This window comes from Heterocephalus glaber, unplaced genomic scaffold (genome assembly GCF_053883595.1).
Source record: "Heterocephalus glaber isolate CG9 unplaced genomic scaffold, H.glaber_assembly_v1.0 deba00001452, whole genome shotgun sequence".
NCBI lineage: Eukaryota > Metazoa > Chordata > Mammalia > Rodentia > Bathyergidae > Heterocephalus > Heterocephalus glaber.
Genome location: NW_028258302.1, coordinates 25,910,905 through 25,933,624, shown reverse-complemented (window position 1 = coordinate 25,933,624; position 22,720 = coordinate 25,910,905). Strand labels below are relative to the sequence as shown.

General features: G+C 40.6%; 1 protein-coding gene across 7 annotated transcripts in view; it reads left to right on the top strand.

Annotated features, from left to right (window-relative positions):
- Positions 1 to 22,720, top strand: part of Prdm2 (PR/SET domain 2) — a 122,433-nt gene that overhangs the window by 64,539 nt on the left and 35,174 nt on the right. For 4 of the 7 annotated variants that reach the window (XM_004850315.3, XM_087215753.1, XM_087215752.1 and 1 more), the window contains 2 exons: positions 13,086 to 13,196; positions 18,152 to 22,535. The exons of 1 other annotated variant lie outside the window; for it this stretch is intronic. In XM_004850315.3, the coding sequence (XP_004850372.2) occupies positions 13,086 to 13,196; positions 18,152 to 22,535 (4,495 nt within the window). Of the gene's footprint in view, positions 1 to 9,390; positions 9,449 to 13,085; positions 13,197 to 18,151; positions 22,536 to 22,720 lie in introns of all 7 variants that reach the window. 2 more of the 7 variants (XM_087215755.1, XM_087215754.1) reach the window with 1 other exon arrangement.

The following is a 22,720-nucleotide window of genomic DNA, read 5'->3' as shown; positions in this document are numbered from 1 at the left end:
GTAGTCATTTTTAAAAAATAACTCAGATTGAACCAGTTTTATATGTTACGGAAGTGTTTGAATTCATTTATTAGAGGCACTTTTACACAAATGTGTCTCATGATTGAACACTTAGCTGCATATTACGTCCTTATGTGATAAATCATTTCTTTCTGTTGATGGTGGCAGTGATAGCAGTTACTCTAGTTCCTGGCCCTGTGCTTGGTTACACCATCTAATCTTTCCAGTTACTTTGTAAAGGTAGGGATCATTGTTCTTTGTAGGAGAGGAAAACTGGTGCTCAAAGGGGTTACAGTGCTTTGCCCACATTAACCAGGTACTAAGTTAGTGGCTCTACCTTGCATAAATCCAGTTTTTATTTATGTTGTTTCTGTGTAGGACAGTTGTACAGTATATGTCAGGGTTTTTTGGGTTTTTTTGTTTAAAACTTTACTAATTAGCCAGGCTGAATTTTCACTACTTGCTGTGAAATTGCCTACTTTATTTCTAAATCTTAAGGCAATGATTAACTGAAGTCTTTGTTGCAGGAAAACTAAATTATGTTGAGAACTGACAACTGTAGTTATTTTTACTTTGGGGGTTTTGGGATTTAATAGATGTACTGTATTTCTTTAAGCACCCAAAATAAGCATTTCTTAAAAACATTACTTTTAGCCCTTGTGGCTTTTATGTGTCTTTTTTTTTTTTTTAAAGGCATGTTTGTTGGTTTGGGCTTTTTGTGAATATGTTCTTTCTTTTAGGTTTTGTATTATTTTGGCTTCAACTTTGAAACCAGAGGAACATAGCAGAATTTTTTCACCCAAACCTCTGCACAGCAGGCCCAGGGAGGAGGGGTCTTCATTTTGTCTTTTTGGTGAGTTCAGGGAGTGATGATTTTAGCTTCCTCCTGTGCAGTATCGTTTTCTTGTGAGAATGACTGGTTGTTCCACTGATAAAATGTATAAACTTTAAAAGTTTTTTAAAGCATAATGTCATGGATCATGATCGTGGTTTAGTATTCTGATGAATTTAGAAACTGATCCTAAGTGTGGCTCTGATTGGTTTGTAGACAGTCAAGTTAAATTGTACTTGTTTCTCTCACTGTTTTAGGATGTGACAAAAAGACAGGGATTTTGGGGTGTTTGTTTTGCCAGAATGTTTTTGTGAGGAATAGCTTCTCATAAATGTGTGCCCTTTAAAAGGACAGCATTCATATACATATATATATGCATATATATACATATATATATATGCTGTTGGAAGCAGTACTTTCTTAAGAGGTCTTGTTTGCTGATGAAGCTGTTCTGGTCCTAGCTGTTTGACTCACTCCACCGGAAGAGTGTTGGGGAGACCCATAGGAGAGAAGTTGTCCTAACCTGTTGTGTGCGTTCTTGAATTTTCGTAATGAGAAACTGGGTGTCTTTCTGTGCTTATCCCACGATAGAGTCTTTAGAATATATATGTGTGTGTATAAATTTTTAAAAATCTGACTCTGGAATGAAATGTAACATGGTTCTTTGTGCCTGCAACCTTTCCTGGGAGGACTTTATTCAGTTCCTTAAAGACATAGTAGGTAGTTGACACCTCCTCATACTCTACATACACAGTAGACACAAGGCAGAACTATAGCTTAGTTATTTGTACTTTCATTTCTCAAATCTCTTAAGCATTTTTCTTTGTGGTTTTCCCTTTTCTCCAAAAATTAGGAGGAAGTAATTTTGCTTAAAAAATTAAAACTTGGTGTATATATTAAGAAAAAAAGTCCTGAGGGATTATGAAGTAGGTGACTAGAAATTTCTCAGAGTTCTGAAATATTAGTTATAGCGGTTTCCTATTCTTGTGTCTGTAGTTATGATCCCAGAATTTCAATTTTTTTTTCTTTGTGGTACTGGGGATCAAACTCGGGTCCTTGTGCTTGTGCAGCAGGTGGCGAAACCACTGAGCTATAAATCCCTGGCCCTCAAAATATTTTTTGATAGAAATTTTGATCATTAGCTGGTAAATGTATAGTTACTTTAAATGATGTATGTTAAAAGTACATAACATTTTTTCTTAATGTACAGAGAATGTTTGAATAGTTTCAGAGGCAAGGGATTTACTCTGATGATAGAATAATGGTATTATGTGTGCTTATGTAAAAACACCAGTTTTTAAAATAACACCTAAAATCTTTGCTAATCTGATACTTTCAATTTTATGTTTTTGAATAGTGTCCAAATGACCAAAAACCAGTTTCACCATTAATAAGCTGTGTCTTGCCAGTTCTGGGTAGTTCCAAAGGTTTGTCTTCACTTTGGTTTGAAAAAAAAAATCCAATAAATACCACTTAGGCTAAAATCCTTCTTTTTTTTCTTTTTAAGCCATAATGATAAACAGTCTTTCCTGCTGTATTTATATAATCCAACCTCTTGGTGCAGTCTTTTGTAGGTTTCTTAAGACATCGCATGCACAGAAATGAAGGCAAACTGGTTTGTTCACCTGTGTTTAGATCCTCAGAATGGAATTGTGCGCTATGTTTGAAGTTGCGGTGCAGTTTGGAGTGGACAGCAATGCAATTTCTGGGCCTTTGGTAACACTTTTTAATGTTTGGTATCTCAGGTTCGATTTTCGTTTGGCAGTTTGAGGGTAGAATATGCCTTTCTGAGCCGGGCATAGTGGTAACACGCCTGCGATCCCAGCATTCGGGAGGCTGAGGCAGGAGGATCACTGTGAGTTCGAGCCCAGCCTGGACTACACAGTGTGTTAAGGACACTCTGAACTGCCTAGTGAGCCCTGTCTCAAACAAACAAACAAAAAACAAACAAAAAAAAATGCCTTTCTGGTTCTGTTGGCTGTTTTTTGTTGTTATATTGTTTTTAATCTGTGAGGTTTTTAGAGCCTCTTTTTCTATGGATTAAAGTGACTGCTGGCTTTAGGTCCCAGAGAAGAATTTAGACTTCACTGTGAAGATGTTAATATTGGAGGTTTATGCTCCAGGCAGTGCAGTGGGAATAAATAATAGTCTCTGTTCTGATCTTTCACATATGGAACTAGGAGAGGTTGTAATTTGGTAGGATTAATCCTGAAGTTAAAGTTACTTTTCCTTTCAGTGGTGTCCAGATAATTACATAATAAAATAATTAAAAAGTATAAAACTATCAATAGCCACATCTTGGTTGGAATTTTTGGACAAGGACAGTCAAAGATTCCAAATCTGTTTTTTTGTTTTGTTGTGTTTTTTTCCTGGTACTGGGGATTGAGAAAATCTGTTTTTCTTTGAAAATTTTATTAGCTGCTAAATGTACTATCATAGGAAAGAAATATGTTTTCCATGTTAGGTGGATCATAGGAGTTGTTTAATAATGTGATCAAATTTGAGTGGTGCAGTTATAATTCTGTCAAAGGCATAAATTCATGAATTCAAGATAACAAAATAATATAAATTACTGTCTATGCCAAGATAAATTTATCGTTGCAGTAGTATAGATTAAAAAATGATGCTGAACTTCATTTATGATCCATTTAAGTTTTAGAGAGCGAAGGTTCTATCATTCTGATGGGTAGTTGTCAAAAAGTGCATGGAATGACCCTCCATTCAATTTATGCCAAATTATATATATAGTTTTAAATTACCTGAAGTTTTAATTGGCTAGAAATACACTGCATGGGCCTCACTGTTTCTTCCAAATAGAATACAGAGCCATCATTACTGTACTTTGCAGGTGAATGACTTGTTTAAAATGAGCCTGAAATGTATGTGTATGTTCAATGGAGGGGAGAAGGGGAAATTGTAGACTCAGTTATATCTTGATGTTAGGAAATGTACAAAGCATGGTATTTATTGTGGTACACTAGAATTAAAAGACCAGATTAAAATAACAGCCACCAGGTAATAATATTGTGACTTTGGATAGATTACTCTACATATGTACTTGTTTTGGTCTTTAATTTATAAAGCAAGTATAGGACCTACCCTGAAAGGTTACTCTGAGCACTGAGAATCTTACAGGATATTCCTGGCCCAGCAACCTTTGGTTCATCCCATTATAATGGGTAGCACCAGCAAAATTCACCATGTGTTGACTCTGCCTGTCCTTTGGCTTGTCAGTATACTTTTGAAAAGTGAATAGTTTCAACATTTCTGACATGTTTTTTAAAAATCCACATATTTTGGGGCCGGGGATTTACCTCAGTGGTTTCACCACCTGCTGCACAAGCGCAAGGACCCGAGTTCGATCCCCGGTACCAAAAAAAAAAAAAAAATCCAGATATTTTGCCTTGGTACGTGGAATGAGTAACTTTCATATTATTTAAGAGTGAAGGGCTTCTTTGGGTCTAACTAGATAGAGATCATGGCATGAAAGAATTCCTCCTCTACAGAGACCTGCTTCTCTTCAGAGCTGTCTTGTTCCACTTATTACACAAACCAGGAGACCCGTGCTTATACAGGTTGGTAGATCAGATGAGTCTTGGAATTTGATTTGTTGCACGTGCCTGATGAGAAGTGAGCATGTCCCACTGTCTGTCTGTTGGCCAGATGAAGGGCTTATGATTTTCCTTCTGGTTTTCTGTCTTACTGCTTCATACCACTCATGACTGTCCTATCATGTTGTAACCAGATTGCTGTTGTTGTTGTTTGAGACAGAGTCTTTCTCTTTAATTCAGGCTGGCCTTGAACGTACTGTGTAGCCCAGACTGGCCTTGAACTCACAATGGGTGATCCTCCTGCCTCAGCCTCCTGAGTGCTGGGACTACAGGGGTGCAACCTTACATCCGGTTTGGAACCAGATTTTGTGTAGGTGACACTTTGGATGAATTTTGGACGTTTTCTTAGGTATTAAACGGGCTTGAAGGTCACTGTGGGAGCATTTGTAGGGCAGTGTTTGACAGAATTCTTTGCAGTCTTTCTGGTTGTAAGATTGAGGAAAAGCAAAAGCATGAAAAAACCATTTTCTTAGGAGAAATCACTATATTAATACCAGTTTTAGGGAAGCAAATGTTGTGATTATTAGTGTGGAATCTTTATTGAACATTCTGAGAAGTTGGGGTCTTTTTCAGGGATCATACAGGTATACTTGTGTGGATACGCAACACTTGCTCGACTGTAGTAACAGGAGGCTCAAAGTCCCCAGTGTTGCCTTTCAAATGTGTTATGTCCAGTGGTGACTCTCTGGAGAAGAACCTAAGGTCTCCTTAAAAGATTAAAAACCACTAACATGAACCCCAAATATGTTTTAATTTTAAAAATGAAGCAGAAACGGTTAGAGTGACACAGTCAGTGTGTTATAGACTTAAAAATGAATTGTACTCACAACTTGTACTGTGAAAACACTAATAATAAGTAACAATTCTCTCTTCTCTCCTGTCCTCAGTAGACTTGTACATGTCTATGATTTGTAAGTGGGGTCCTGTGATTGTATGTAAAACAAATGAACAAAACAAATGGCTGAATTAGGAAATGTTAGTGGAAGCAGAATGTCATTGTCTTCATAAGAAGGAACATACGATGCCAATTTAGACTTGTAGGCTTGGGGATTCTGCATTTTGTTAAGTAGACTCTATTGTGGTTCTCCTGATATTTGATTCCATTTGAGTCTGTGCCAGGACTGTGCAGCATTTTTTTGTATGTTGTCTCATTTTCTCCTCAGTGACACTACTGGGTCGTTAATGCCAGTGTATATCATAGTTGGTTCCCATCTGGCTTGAACAGGGTTATTTCTCATCTGTCAAATCATGGCCCAAGGGCTATACAGTAGTTACTTGCCATTTTGGTTTTGTGGGTTTCTGTTGTTGAGAATCTGCCTTGTTCAGAGTGCCACCCCAACACCAAGACCCCCGCCCAGGGCCTCACCTTACTCCCTACAGGGAAGATGTGTGACCTTGGGGACACCAGAACCTTCTGGGAGCAGGTGAAATGAGTGAGTGGGTTGGGAGTGAGTCCCTCTTCCTGGGCACTGTCATAGCAAGCACGGGTGTGTCACAGCCTTGTCTTTCTGATCCCTCCTCCAGGCCTCCTTTGTTCCCCGGGGCATTATTTTACCCACCATCTTGGCAGAAGATAGAAGTGTCTACTGGAGTGTGGTATGGGATGATTCCTGGAGACCTGCCCTGACTTCGGGTAGCATCCCTGGCATCCCTGGCACCAGAGCCTGTCAGGGACCCTGAGGGCCCAGTGTCCCTTTCTGAGCTGCCTTGCTTTTCCCAGCCCTGTCTTCACATCCTCTCCCACAGCCTCTTCTGTCCTTTCCTCCTCCTCAATCCCACCCACCCCTTCTTTTTATTTTTAATGAAATACAGATTCTCTAGAACAGCTTTTCCACTCAAAATTTGCTTCTTGTTGCCCTTATAGGGCTTGGGGGGTGGGTACAAAGTTAAACAAAACATGTAACTTCAATTTTAAATTCTTAATGCAGACATCTTTACTTGTATCTCCTGTGACTTTTAAAGTGTTATATAGTTAATAAACAACACCAAAATTATCAAAATACTTCACCACCATTATTCTAGAACCTTTACAAAGTATCAGGAAAAAATTATTTTAATCTAGCATGAATAATGAGCTTGGACTAAATTGGAATAGTGGTCGGGTTTAGGCTAGCATATCTGAGAATGCGACATGTTGTTGAATAAGCTAGTAGAATTTTGTTTTTAGGTAGAGGTCTATTAGAAAAATTTGGAATGGAATTTAAATGAAATTTGTAGTTTAAAACATGAATAATTATGAGAATGCATTTAACTCCTTCCTTGCTTCTTGAATCCAAAAGACAGCCTTAGCAGTGTGGAGTTTGTCAGTAGATGACTCTGTTTTGTTTTAGCCCACACACATGTGGATGCCTCCCAAGGTCTGAAGTGCTGTCCATTGGAGTAATGATGTGTTGTTGTCAGTAGTTCTGTAGAGGCACAATGACAGGTCTGGAGAGCTCCTGTTTTTACAAACCTCTACCAAAAATGTAGCATATTCAAGTACTTATTGCTCTTGAATTTTTAGGAGAAGCGAAATCAGAGCTACTGAACAGTACTCAAGACTATCACCTTTGACTGCCAAGATCTTTGCCATCAGGTTAATACCAGTAGACACTGTGAAGCATCATTGTTTCAGTTAGATGTTTGACTTAAATAATGATGGGTACATGTACAGTGAAACAAGAAAAAAATAAGTGTTGTATCTGAGAGAAGACAAATTAATTTTTTGTTTGAAGTCGTGATGAAGAAAAAGTGTAGAAGGATGCTGAGCAGTTTTACAGTTTAGTAATAGGTTGTGACTATTTTAAATTTGCTTCACATCTTTATAATTTTGTAAGTGTGGTATGGATTTGATGTGGATCTGATGTTTCTAGGGATAGTGATTTTTCTGACTAGTTTTACCGGGTGTACAGGTAGGATATAGAGAATAGACAAAACCCTTCAGCAGTACTGGACTTGGTGCTGTGCAGGTGAAATGAAAAGCAGAAGCCTTTTTCTAATTGTGCTTTTGTAAAATTGTGTTATTGTTACCAATAGAAATATTTCAGTTGTATTCATTTTCCTTTGCACACATTTCTTTTTTTTAAAGTCATTTATTCACTAGTTTGCACACTGTAACCAAATGGTCATCTTAGAAAATACAATCAGATGGGGAAAAATAGATCTCAGTAATTGTAGTGGAACCTTGGTTCCAAACCGAACTGGACAAGAACCGAATCCCATTTCCCTGTAAGGTCAACATTGAATCTAACCACTGAACTTGATTCTTTTCTCATCCAACTCAGTTTGTGACCAGAATCAAGGAAAGAGTCAAGTTCATGAACCAAGGCTCCACTGTATCATATCATGGGGAGCCACTTAAGAGCATCTTAATGTATATCCTCTTGGTTCACTTTTAAGTTGACATCTATGAACATAGTGTAGCTTAATTTTAGTAATATGGTTTGGCCATTGTTCTGGCCTTTGGGCATTTCTGAAACAAAATGTAAAAAATTAATTCTAAGGGTTTTAATTTTGTCTTAGATTTATGCCTAAATTTTTAATCCTGAAAATATTTTTGAACTATATTTTATAACTAATTCATCAGAATATAGTATTTAAAATTTAGCACAGGCTTTGAGGGTCTGGGGACTTTTCCTTTTAGTTAAGAATAACCAGTTCTCAAGGGTGCAGTGGTCCACTCTGTTTTAGTGTTGCCAGGTACTTAAGAGTGCACACCTCTCCAAGCAGCTCTAGGTTCCCAGGTTTGACATTCATTTTCCCCCGTCAGGTAACTGCTTCTGAAAATCATGGGCAGAAATCTAGACGCTAAAGGCGGTTATAAAGTAGAATGGGCTAGCAGTTTACTTAGGTTTAGAAGTATTTAATTGGTGGGTAAAATCATCTTGTTAATGCCACTTTTTAGGTTCCAAAGACTGTAGGGAAACTTAATGCTTTCTTAATTTGAATTTGCCAAAGTTTATTTGGGGAGACTCTTCTAAGATTGGGAATGGCCCCGAAAGCCATTATAAAAGCTCGTTTTAAAAAATTAAGTGTGTTTCTCTTCAGCTGTGCTCTTTGTAGCAACCCCCCTCCACACACACACACACACACACACACACACACACATGCAATGCAGAGGAAGCATTTCAGGAATTTATACTGCGATCGGCAGAACTGCAGAATCCAGAACTTTTCCATTGTTTCTGTTGGAAGAAAAGCCTAGAGTCCTGTTTTAATACCATGAGCAACTTAAAACCAGACTCTTTCTTTTGTAATTTGCCTCCAGGATTAGACAGCTCTTGGTGAATTTAACTGCAGAAAGTGATTTGTAATTATGCCAGAGGAGCTTAGCAGAATTTTTTCTGTCAGGTAAATTTCAAAATTATTTTAAGTGAAAAAGAAATCTGTAGAAAACGGTCTGTTTCTCTCATAAAATCCACTGTCACAGCACCTTAGAGTTTCACACCAGTGGACATGGCCCTGGTGGCTTGTCTTCCCTTTGATCTCCCCTTTACCCCTTGGAACAGCCACCTCTGACCCTGTTACCCTCCCCTGGTGTGACACTGTTGGCTTTTATGGATGCCTCTGGTCATAGTGTTGGAGGCATTAGTCTCGTTCCGTCCTTGATTGTCCCCTCTGTAAAAACAGAGGCCTCCATTGGGATTTCCAGGTCTTTTAGCAAAACTAAGCAGCATGGCTGTCAAGTTACAACTACAGACGTGGTACAGCCCAAGCATGAGTATGCTACATTGCTCCTGACTTTGGCAGCTAACTACACTGTTAGAAATTAACTTGTTTTGTATGTGAGAACCTTGGTGCAGTAGATAACTGCTATTTTCCTTCTGTTTCACCTTGTTCCACTTCATCTTTGTGTGTGTATTTCTTCACTTTCTATTTATAAAGCTTTGTCCTGTCCTTCCTGCTTTTCTTTGTGGTCATTTCCATTTCACTTTCCTTGTGTTTCATTCCTGTATCTTTCTTGTCTAGACCAAGTGGAGCAGCCAGCTGGCAGTAGCGCCATGTAGGACCCTACAGGAACTCAATGGTAAGTGCACTCGTGTACTTGCCAGGCACCCAGCTGTTCCTCTTGCCTTGCTGACAGGAGCTGGGCAAGCCCCTTACCCTGTTGGAAGTCCCAATGGGTTTTTTTGTTTTTTCTTTTAATTTGATGGTGTATAGGATAGAAATCAAACACAGGAAGGAACTACTGATTTAAGAACATGTAGCAAGTTCCTGCACCTGACATTGAGACACCAGGCACATTTGTGAGCAGGACTCCTGATTTTCACTGCTGGTTCTGTCAAGGCTGATTTATGCCTCTGTGGCCCCAGCCTTCAGATTCTCCCACAAACTAGCAAGTAGGACAGGTAATTTTGATAAGCCTTGTATCTCTGGTCTAAGGCCCTAATAGAAAGTCCTTGAAGATGGTTCTGATTAAGATTGAGAAAATTTTTTGATGTATCAGATAATTTCAGTTCTGTAAATGAATGATATAGTTAAGAGTCATAGTAAAGATATATTATTGGTCACTAAGTTATTTTGGTGACAAATCTAATTGTCCCATTCCTTAATTTTTATTAGTGTTATCTAAGTAATTATTGTCATTTTTTTTTTTTTTTTTTTTTTTTGGTACCGGGGATCGAACTCAGGTCCTTGCGCTTGTGCAACAGGCGACGAAACCACTGAGCTAAATCCCCAGCCCATTATTGTCATTTTTAATAAACAAATAGTCTACAGAATCCCATATGTCTTTAGTGACTCAAAAACACCATACATTGGTATAGCCCAATGACTCAACCTGGAGAGCTTCTTCCCTCCCCTGGGGACTTGTGCTTGTCCCCAGTTGGGGGGGATGCAGTAATAACACCTGGTAGGTAGAGCCCATAGGTGCTGCAAAACATCCTCCAGTACCTCAGCAGACCCCCCACAGCAGAGAATTACTTGACTTTAAATGCCATCATGTGTGGCTAAAACTTTGGGGTACTCCGTAGCCATCTCTGACAGCATGTTCTTGTTAGTCCTCTGAATTGGATCAGGTATAGGAGCTGTTCCTATGGCAAGTGTCCTTTCCTCCCAGTGGGTTATGTTTCCATGGTCATGTCTTTTAAAGCAGACATCTAGGGGCACAAAAGGAATTTCGCACTGATTAGGTTCGGGGAATCCAAAAATGGGCATTTGACATGTTTTAGGCAGGAAATAAAAATAGAACTTTAGCTTTTAGATAAGTTTTGTGACTACATTTTAATTACATTGTAATGAACAATAGTATTAAAATTGTGCTTTGTTTTATTGTAATAAAAGTCTAGAAATCTTATTTGTTATTTGCATACAAACCAGTGTTCTTTGTGTTTTTCTTTGCTAACTGGCTTTGTGCAGCACTTGGAGTAATGATTATAAGACTTATGCAGAGAGGCCAGGTTTAGGCTACACCTTTATTTTATTTACATACATATGAAGTGGAAAATAAGTGATCACTAAGCAAAGGTCACATTCCTTGGCTTGCTTGGGTATATGAGGTAGATATAAAATTTTTGTGGTTTTGATTCAGGGAAAAACATCTGTTGAGTCTTTAACTGTTTTGTTGGTTTTTTTTGGGGGGGGGTTGGTACTAGGGCTTGAATCCAAGGCCTTCCCACTGAACTACATCTCTAGCCCTTTTTATTTTTTATTTTGAGACAAGGTCTCACTAAGTGGCCCAGGCTGAGTTTGAATTTGTGATTCTCCCGCCTTAGCTTCCCAGAGTACTGGGAGTAGTAGTGTGCATCATCACGTAAGTCTATCTAGACTCAGTTGGCTGGGTCTCATTTTTGAGGGCTGTGCCAGGGGCCCTCCACATGGTAATGGAAGAAGCCGTAGGTTTCCTCAAATTCCAGCTTTAGTACCAGAGTTAGTTCCTGTTGTGTAGGTAGCTGGTCATTTTATTCACATTTCTGTGGGGATCATGTATTTTGTCCGGTATCTGTAATCTGATGCCAGCTGAGGAAGGGCACGTGTCATACTGGGGATAAGAGAACTGGCTAAAAGGAGAGAACCCAGATGGCACAACTGAGTCTCTCAGGAGGCTTTGTCGTCATCAGTTATAGGATAAATGATGTTAGCTTGACTGAGGGAGAAAGAATCCTGAGTGTTTACCCCTGTGGAAAGGTGTCTGTGTTTGTGCACTTTTACAGAAGGGATTGGTTTACATTTCTTTGCTTGGAGACATGATTCTGCCATTGTGTGCGGACCTTGGGCTTTGCATCAAGATACAGTTCCTGTGAAGTGTATGCTTGAGTCCCAAGTTCCATCCTAACTGTGTATGGAAAGAAATGCATGGGCATGTTAACAGCAATTTGAGTGAACTCTTGCATACTGTGGTAGATATATATATATGTGTATCTGTTTTCTTACTGACTGTAAGTCCTTAACATAGTATTTTAGAATTTGCTTTTAAAGACTAACAAGCTAAATGACTGATAGTATTAAATGCTTTTTTTCTTTCTTGTTGCATCTCTTAAATTTTTGTCAAAACCACTTGCTTTGTATTGTAATTTATTTCTCTACTATTAATGATCTATTCAATGACGCTCTTTTGTTTCTGACCTCTATTTCATCTACTACCTATATTTTAGCCGATTATAGTCCTCTGTGGTGATTCTCTATTATGGAGAATATAATTTTCCATGTGTTCCAGAAGCTGAGTAGTTTCTCATTTGCAGTTTTACTAATTCCATTCCAGGATGCACATGGCAGGGAGCTTGTTCCAGAAGAGACAGGGCAGCCCCAGGGGCTTTGGGGCTTCCTGTGTGGGGGGAGCAGTGTACTGAGATGTTCATGGGCACCTGTCTGCATTGGAAAACATTAGCTGGTAGGAAAAAGAAATCTGGAAATTAAAAACTGGAAAAGAAGAGCTAGTTCTGAGTTAGTCCTAAGAGACCAGGCTTCTAAACCTGCAGTCTACTTGGTGCTGCTTTTGAGTCGTGTGTCTTTATCGAGTGCCTTTAGGACTTCAGTTCATTGTTCAGCTTCCCAGAGAGATGTTGCATTTTAATCTTGCCTTCTAAATTATGAGGTCACTTGGAATGCAGTTAGTATTTCCTGGATTTCGTCCCCCGAATTGTTAATGAAATATTGAACTGTGCTGGACTGAGAGCCACCTCCCTCAGGGCCTTCTGAAGGCCGTGCTGGTTGACAGTGAATTATTCTTAACTACTCGGCATTTGATATTTGAGCCATTGTGCATGTAGATCCTTTGTAATTCAGCAGAATCTCTGCTTTTGTTGTTTTGCTTTGACAGGTAGAAATAATTAGAAGGGCCCCAAATTATACTGTACAGTGTTGTTTTTCTTTAATCTTCTTTCAGTAGTTGCCTGCCTTATCATTTGTGTGTTATTAAACTTGGTGTTAATACTAATCTTTCTTTGCCTTTAATATTGTTAACTTTTTGAGACTATATTATCTTAATTTGGTAGCTCTTATAGCTATGAAGGAGACTAATGACCGAGATTCTAAAAAAAATCAGATTCATAGGTATTTTTCTCTGGCATGACTTGAAAATACCCATATTCATCATTCTTTTCTTTAGGAATCGAAAGTGATATTTGGCTAGAAATTCACAGTTTGCTATGATGGGGTTAATAATTGTCTCCTTCAAGAATTCAGGATGATAATGAATGAATGAGTAAATAAATGTTGTATTGCAGGGAAGAAAAAATCCCAGGAAAATAAAAACAGAGGAAACAAACCCCAAGGCATACAGCTGAGGAGAAGTGAGCCAGATTCCACCCCTGCAAATATGAGAGATTCTGCAGAAGGTAAGCATGTGACTTTGGACTTTTGGGTATGTATTACCAGTTAATTTTGTGTCTCCTTGTCTTGCCTTTCTGAGAATGGTCCAAGAACTACATAAGGGAGGTACGTAGGGGGTTAAACAGCAAAAAAGCTGACTAAATTTCGTATGTTGAATTGAACTTTTCACATCCCACCTTCCCTTTATTAAATTATTAAAGAGCCTCCTTGTTAAAAAACGAAATTATTTTCTTGTTAAAATGAAACATACTGCATGATAGCATTTATAAAGAAAATAAAAGTTCAAAGCCATCAAAACAGATCTGTAGTGGTAAAATCCAGACTGGGAGGGAAATGAGGAGGTCTCTAAGATACTAGCCACGTCCCATTATTTATCCATGTGGTGGTTACCTGGAGATATTTACTTTGTAAAAATCTCATCTCGCTATATACTTTATGATTTGTCCACTTTAATGTGGATATTTCACACTTCAATAAAACATTTACTTAAAAATATCAAACACCTTTGATTATATGTAACAATAAAACATATTTTTTTTGCTAGAATTTAAATTCTTATTTTATCTTTTTGTGTTACTTGCCACAAGATTTTCTTCTTACATTCTGTCTGAGGATTAATATTCTAGGCCTTTCCTGATGGAAGACTTTGTAGAAAGGCAGGGGTTTGCAAGTTCATCAGGGAGACAGCTTGCTCTCTGATCACTGTGGTTGAGCCCACCATATTGAGACTATTGATGTAGAAACAAGGGAGATGTGTTTTCATTTGTTACAGCCAGATTTATTTCAAGACCAGAGCTTGCTCAAGAGTTATTCATAGTGGAGTTCGATCCCTGGTACCAAAAAAAAAAAAAGAGAGAGTTACTCATAGTGATGTGCAAACAGGCAAATTTCAGAATGCAAGCTTGTGACTCTGTCAAGAAACATTTGTAGGAGGGGGAAAAAAAAATCAAAACATTTAAGTGCCTTTTTTTAGCCATTTTATTAGCACTATTTGTGATGATGACATTCATAAAGAATTATAGTTTTCTGTGCCCTTTTATGGAGCAAGAACAATGGAATTGAGACTAAGGTGCAAACGCCTTGGTGGCCCAGGGAGTCAGGTGAGAAGTTGGTATGATTTAAGACAAAAGGAGTTGATTGGAGGGAGTTGAGATGATCTTCCCATTTTGGTCCCTAAAATTTGTATCAGTGAGAAATAAATACCTATTCTATTGAGGAGAAAAAAATAAATGAGTTGAGTTCATTTCCCAGATCCTTGTGAAGCTGAGTTCTGCTTCCTGATACCAAACATTTGAAGAACACAAAAATTACTAAAGGACTTGATTGCCTTTGGTGGCAAAAAAGAAAAGTAAATCCTTTTTTCAATAATGCAGGGCAGTTAACTTTTTCTGCTATACCATGATTTCCTATGAACAAAGAGGCTTGCTGCTGCCAGCCCATTTTTGGCTCTGCCACCCAGAGTGAGTAGGTTCTGTGTATGTATAGTGTTGTTGTTGGCCTCCCTAGATGTTCTGCATTGTCCTCAGCAACTGAACTATAAAAAGTGCAAACAGTTCAGGCTCTTTCTGGTGTTCCTCACACCCCTTTCTGTTTAAAACATAGCAGGCTACACTGTGTGTGTAGATAAACTTTCGTGTGAATTGATGGAATTATGAATTGATGGAATTGCGCACTTTTAGGTTCATAGTAACTTTGGCTAGTTTTAAATCTGAGATGGCTCACCAGTCGTAGGAAAGACTTTATTCCCTGCCTGTCATGTCTTTTTTTTCTTTTTTTTTATACCGGGGATTGAACTCAGGTCCTTGCACTTACACGGGAGACGGTGAAACCACAGAGCTAAATCCCTGGCCCCTCCCTGCACGTCATGTATTGTGACAGGAAATGCTTAAGAAAGAAATTTCTGAGCTTTAGAGGTAGATTTTCTGTTGCTTCATTTTGACTTTGTGGGTCTTTGTTGAAAATTTATTTGAAAAGAGAGCCTCTGATTTGAAATGCCTTACCACAATTGAATAACTGATTTCCCATCTTGTAGAACCCTCATGGAATTTATGAAATTTGTCTAGGGGAGAAAGCTGGTTTCCATTTAGAAGCAGGAAATGTGGTACCAGATGGGAAAAAGTAGGGCCAGTATTCCATTGCAAGAGGACCAGCACCAGGTAATTGAGCTTTGTAGTCACCGTATGTGTGTCAAGCTACCCACATTGGGGCTGCTTCAGTCCTTCCTATTCCTCATACCCCCAGGAGGTTCCCATATCTGTTAACAGCTTTTTGTATCTTGACAGTTGGGCCACTCCTTCCTGCTTCTCATGCTTCTTTCCATTCCCATCTTTTAGCCCATTTTGCCTGTCCTAACACCATGGTATCAGTCTTGGTCTACACATCCAGCTGTGTCCTTCTTCTGATCCCTAAATCTACCCTACAGCCAAATCTCACATATGGGACTCTTCTGCCATCTTCCCAACACTGTAATTGATGTCCAGTGCACCCAGATAAGTTCACACTCATTTACAATTTCCTGCACATTTGATTTCTCCCTGCAAGCTTTTCCTCTTCTGTCATTGATTCATGTACCCTTCAGGCTCAGCTTGCCTGTAAAGCCTTCTCTCATTATTAGTCCAGCCAAATTAGATGCACCTCCAGGGTGTCTGTATACTACACATACTTTACAGGATAGTTGCCTGTAGCTTTGTTTAAAATTTTATTGTACTGCATGCTTATAATTTACCCACATGTGTACAGATACAGCTGTAGATATGTGAAAAGTGAGAGAAGGATGGATTTCAGTAGTCTTGTTTACCTAGTGGTGCATATAGTGTGTGCATGTACATTACATATCTGTCAGGTGATTGGGGAAATACTCTATTCCATTCTCATCCCCATGTTTCCTTCCAAATACTGGCCCATTGTGTCTTTTCCTTTACAGAGAACCCTGAAAGAGTTGCTCCCCTTCTCTCTGTGTTCCTTCCATTATTTTATGAACTCCATTGAGCATTCTCACCATTGCGCTATAGTTGTTGTCAGGGTCACCAGGCCTCCTTGTAAATGGAGCATCCCATTCTTAGTTTTCATCTTACCCAGCCCACACTGGACTCAGCTGATCAGTAGTGTCTCCTTGAAACAGGTTACTTGGCCTGAGGGCTGCACTCTTCCTCTCCACATACCTCATTGGTCTTTGCTGACCGTCTCAGTACTGGAGTCACTGGGATCCAGTGCTCTCCTTCTCCCTGAGGTCTTGGACATTGCTAGACTTAGCCTTTCTGTTGAGCTCTAGGTTCATAAGAAACTATGTACTTAAAATCTTTATTTGGACATCTGCATTGTCTAGGGCCAGGGATTTAGCTCAGTGGTTCCACCGCCTGGCTTGCAGGAGCAAGGTCCCCAGTTTGATTCCCGGTACAAAAAAAAAACCCCCAAAACTTCAACACATCTGAAGTAAACTCTTGATTTCCCTCACAGCATTTGTGCACACAACCAAACCTACTGCTCCTACAGCCTTATGATTTAGTAAACAGGGTTATGGCCCTTTTGTGCGGTCCTTCTTAGCTCCTCCTCTCTATCACCACAGCCAGTCTGCAAGCAGTTTTTCAGATTTATTTCCAAAATACGTATCCAGAGGTGAACCGCTTCCTGTCAGCTCCCCCATCCCCACCACCTGTGTCACTATCCTGCCCTCCTGGAGCATGTAACAGGCTTGTATTGTCCACCTGTCTTGTCCACTTCGGGTTTTCCATCTTCCTAGTAGCAACTGTGCTTCTCTTGGATGCAAATTAAGTCATATCACTTGTCTGTTGGAACCTTTTGGTACCTCACTATTGACTCAGTAAAGGCCAACAGTCTACAAAGTGCCTGCTTACCTCTCTGGTCTCATCTTTGCCCTCTTTCCTTGTCTTCCCAACCCTCCCCCAGTCTACTGACTTCCTTGAACATTCCATGAATGTCTAGCTACAAGTTTATGTGTTTGGTGTTCAGAGGACTTCTCTTCATTAGATATTTTTGCACAGCTCATTTTTTTTAGGTCTCTTCCTAACTTTCACCTTTCTATGGAGTCCTTTCCCAGCCCCCGTATCCCATCTACACAAGATTGAGCAGGACATTTCCTTCAGTGAGATACTCCTAAGTTAATAATTTGATCTCTTCTTAGTCTCTTTGACCCGAAAAACTTCTCATTACATGATTCTAGAAAGTGTTTTACTTTCTCAAAGCATAGTTTAGTTTCAAAGGAGATTGATCCCCCATTCAAGATGCACAGTCAAGAATTTAACTTGGCGATAAATTTAATAATTTCTTTGTTTCAGTTTGGAATCATGAGAAACAGGAATTTACAGGTAGTCCCTTAAATTCAGCATCAGCGATTCCTGCACAATTGTAAGCACTGCAATTCTTCCAACACAACTATGAGCGCTACAACTTTTTTCATACCTTTTTTTTATGAGTACATATTTGTTACATAGATTAATGAGTTTTATTTTGGCAGGTTTATACATGCACATAACATAATTTAATCATTTGCACCCCTGTGTCAGCCTCTCGCCCCACACTCCCTGATAGTTTCACTTTGGGGGAGGATGATTTCAATGCATGTGATACATTTTGATCATATTCATTCCCAGGCTCTGCAGTTTCTTAAAGCTGTAGGTATGTGTGTCTAAACACAGAGAAGGATCTAAGTGCAGTATGGGAGTTCTTGTCTTTTGTATTTCCAAAATGCTGCCTGGTACAAAGGAAGTACTCTGTAAATATTTGTTGAATGAATGAATAAACAAATGAACAAAAGAAAGAAGTGAATTCATAGCCAGTTTAATTTATAAATGATCTATATGAAGTGGAATTTATTTACTGGTAACTATACTTACCACATAACTTAGGTGGTGAGAGAAATATGTAGAATCACAGGAATTGATCGGAGAGTCTGGTTTTGACCTTACCTCTGTGTTTCCCTTCTTGTTCTTGTTCTTTCTAGGTCCTAAACAAGAAGAGAGGCCTTTGGCTGAAGCACCCGAGCAGCCAAGTGTTCCGCAGGAAGTGGTCAGCCAGGACGTGCTTCCACAGCTGCTGATCCCTCCTCCTGCCTGTGAGCCCCAGCCAGATCCAGAAGGGAAACAGGAAGCTGCAGACTGTGAGGCAAATGATCTGGAGGAAGAGGAAGAGGAAGAAGATGATGATGATGATGATGATGATGATGATGAGTTGGAAGAAGAAGGGGAGGAAGAAGCTGACATGCCAAATGAAAGTTCTGTCAAAGAGCCAGAAATACAATGCGATGAGAAGCCGGAGGATTTATTAGAAGAAACAAAAAGCATTTCAAATGAAACTCCTGAAGACTCTTCTGAAGTAACTCCAGTCATTAAGATCCCTGCAACTAAAGATGAGGCCAATGGTGAGGTATTTGAAACGTTTATGTTTCCATGTCAGCATTGTGAAAGGAAATTTAGCACCAAGCAGGGGCTGGAACGCCACATGCATATCCACATGTCTGCAGTCCATCATGCTTTCAAATGCAAGTATTGTGGGAAAGCATTTGGCACACAGATTAACCGGAGACGGCATGAGCGTCGCCACGAAGCAGGGCTAAAGCGAAAACCCAGTGCAACAGTGCAGCCATCCGAGGACCTAGCTGATGGCAAAAGTTCTGTGGAAAATGTTGGTCCTAAAAATGAATTGAAGCCTCCCCATCTTGGACAGTACTACCTGATCTCAAACTCAGAGAAAGCTTCTCAAGAAACAGCAAATCCTTCTGTTGTAGAAGAGAATGGAGAAGTGAAGGAACTTCATCCATGCAAATATTGCAAGAAGGTGTTTGGCACTCACACTAATATGAGACGGCATCAGCGCAGAGTTCATGAACGCCACCTGATTCCCAAAGGTGTCCGGCGGAAAGGTGGCCTCCTTAATGAGCCACAGCCTCCTGCAGAGCAGGCCCAGCCCACCCCAAATGTCTATGTACCAAGCACAGAGCCAGAGGAGGAAGGGGAAGCAGATGATGTGTACATCATGGACATTTCTAGCAATATCTCTGAAAACTTAAATTATTACATTGATGGCAAGATTCAAACCAACAACAACACTAGTAACTGTGATGTGATTGAAATGGAGTCTAATTCAGCAGACTTGTATGGTATAAATTGTCTACTCACTCCAGTTACAGTGGAAATTACTCAAAATATAAAGACCACACCAGTCCCTGTAACAGATGACCTTTCTAAAGAGCCTTCCAGCAGTACAAACTGTGAGTCCAAGAAACGGAGGACTGCAAGTCCACCTGTGCTCCCCAAAATTAAAGCTGAAACGGATTCTGACCCCACTGTACCCTCCTGTTCCTTAAGCCTGCCTCTTAGCATATCGACAACGGAGGCCGTGTCTTTCCCTAAAGAGAAGAGTGTTTATTTGTCATCAAAGCTCAAACAGCTTCTTCAAACCCAGGACAAGCTGGCACCTCCTGTAGGGATTTCAGCATCTGAAATCCCCAAGTTAGGTCCTGTGTGTGTGTCTGCACCTGCATCCATGTTAGCCGTTACCTCGAGCAGGTTTAAGAGGCGGACCAGCTCTCCACCCAGTTCTCCGCAGCACAGCCCCGCCCTTCGAGACTTTGGGAAGCCGAGTGATGGGAAAGCTATGTGGTCAGACACAGTGCTCACTTCCAAGAAACCCAAGTTAGAACGTCATAGCGACTCGCCCTCCTGGAGCTTGTCTGGGAGAGAGGAAAGAGAAACTAGGACCCCTCCTTGCTTTGATGAATATAAAATATCAAAAGACTGGGTGACCAGCTCTACTTTCAGCAATGTGTGCAACCAACAACCACTGGATTTATCCAGCGGAGTCAAACAGAAGGCTGAGGGGGCAGGCAAGACTCCGGTCCAGTGGGAATCTGTATTAGATCTCAGTGTGCATAAAAAGCATTGTAGTGACTCCGAAGGCAAGGAATTCAAAGAAAATCATTCAGCTCAGCCAACCTGTAGCACTGTAAAGAAAAAGAAACCAACCACCTGCATGCTACAAAAGGTCCTTCTCAATGAATATAATGGCATCAATTTACCTGTAGAAAGTACTCTTGATGTGACCAGGAGCCCAAGCCCTTGTAAATCTCTAGATACCCATCCAGATTCTGACCTTGGTTCTGACTCTCACTTCTCTGCTCCTACTGCTGAGTCCCCCCCTGCAGTGTGTCCTTCATCACCCGCCTTGCAGACACCCTCCTTGTCGTCCAGTCAACTACCACCTTTCTTGATTCCCACAGATCCCCCGTCCCCTCTGGCATGCCCTCCTGTGTTAACTGTTGCCACTCCGCCCCCTCCCCTCCTCCCAACAGTCCCTCTTCCTGCCCCATGTGCCAGTGCTTCTCCTCAACACTGTCCCTCTCCACTCTCAAGTGCGACCGCCCAGTCTCCACTTCCAATTCTCTCCCCAACTGTGTCACCCTCACCCTCTCCTGCTCCTCCTGTGGAGCCGCTCTTGTCTGCTGCTTCACCTGGGCCTCCAACACTTTCTTCTTCCTCTTCCTCCTCCTCCTCTTCATTCTCTTCCTCATCCTCATCTCCTTCACCACCCCCTCTCTCGGCAGTGTCATCTGTGGTGTCCTCTGGTGATAATCTGGAGGCTTCTCTCCCTGCAATAACTTTTAAACAGGAGGAACTAGAGAATGAAAGCCTGAAGCCCCAGGAGGAGCCCCAGTCTGCAGTCGAGCAGGATATTATTCAGGAAACATTCAGCAAAAACTTTGTCTGCAATGTCTGTGAATCACCTTTTCTTTCCATTAAAGACCTAACCAAACATTTATCTGTTCATGCTGAGGAATGGCCCTTCAAATGTGAATTTTGTGTGCAGCTTTTTAAGGCTAAATCTGATCTGTCAGAACATCGTTTTTTGCTTCATGGAGTTGGGAATATCTTTGTGTGTTCCATTTGTAAAAAAGAATTTGCATTCTTGTGCAATTTGCAGCAACACCAGCGAGATCTGCACCCAGATGAGGTATGTACACACCATGAGTTTGAAAGCGGGACACTAAGGCCCCAGAACTTTACAGACCCGAGCAAGGCCCAGATGGAGCATATGCAGGGCTTGCCAGATGATCCTTTGGAAACTTCCAAAGAAGAGGAAGAATTGAACGATTCCTCTGAAGAGCTTTATACCACCATAAAAATAATGGCTTCTGGAATAAAGACAAAAGAGCCAGATGTTCGATTGGGTCTCAATCAGCATTACCCAAGCTTTAAACCACCTCCATTTCAGTATCACCACCGAAACCCCATGGGTATTGGTGTGACAGCCACAAATTTCACTACCCACAATATTCCACAGACTTTTACTACTGCCATTCGCTGCACAAAATGTGGGAAAGGTGTTGATAACATGCCTGAGTTGCACAAACATATCCTGGCGTGTGCTTCTGCGAGTGACAAGAAGAGGTATACCCCTAAGAAAAATCCAGTACCATTGAAACAAACCGTGCAACCCAAAAATGGAGTGGTGGTTTTGGACAACTCGGGGAAAAATGCCTTCAGACGAATGGGACAGCCCAAAAGACTGAACTTCAGTGTTGAGCTCAGCAAAATGTCACCAAATAAGCTCAAATTAAGTGCATTGAAGAAAAAAAATCAGCTTGTACAGAAAGCGATCCTTCAAAAAAACAAATCTGCAAAGCAGAAGGCCGACTTGAAAAATGCTTCTGAGTCGTCTCACATCTGCCCGTACTGTAACAGAGAGTTCACTTACATTGGGAGCCTGAATAAACATGCTGCTTTTAGTTGTCCCAAAAAGCCCCTTTCTCCTTCCAAAAGAAAGGTTTCTCATTCAGCCAAGAAAGGTGGATACATGTCACTTGCAAGTAGTGACAAAAACAGTAGCAACCACCGCAGACGGACAGCAGATGCGGAGATTAAGATGCAGAGCTCGCAGATGCCTTTGGGCAAGACCAGAGCTCGAAGCTCAGGCCCTGTTCAAGCCCCTTTGCCCTCCTCGTCCTTCAGGTCCAAGCAGAATGTCAAATTTGCAGCTTCAGTCAAATCCAAAAAGCCAAGTTCCTCCTCTTTAAGGAACTCTAGTCCTATACGAATGGCCAAAATAACTCATGTGGAAGGGAAAAACCCCAAAGTTGTGGCCAAGAATCATTCTGCTCAGCTCTCAAGCAAAACTTCCCGGAGCCTGCATGTGAGAGTACAGAAAAGCAAAGCTGTTTTACAAAACAAGTCCACTTTGGCGAGTAAGAAAAGAACAGACCGGTTCAGTGTAAAATCTAGAGAACGGAGTGGGGGCCCAATCACCCGAAGCCTTCAGCTGGCAGCTGCTGCGGACCCAAATGAAAGCAGAAGAGAAGACAGCAGTGCCAAGCAGGAGCTGAAGGACATCAGGTAAGCTCAGAGGTTGGGGTGGGCCAAGGACTGTGGAGAAGACCGTAGGCTTGCCTGCAGGTGTTTTTGAGTTTTTTAAAATTTTGTTTTGTTTTCCTGTAAAATTTTGACGAGCATTTAAAAGAAATAATAGCTTTTGGGTAAATAGTAGGTATGAAAGGGGGTCACTGGTTTGGCAGCCATAG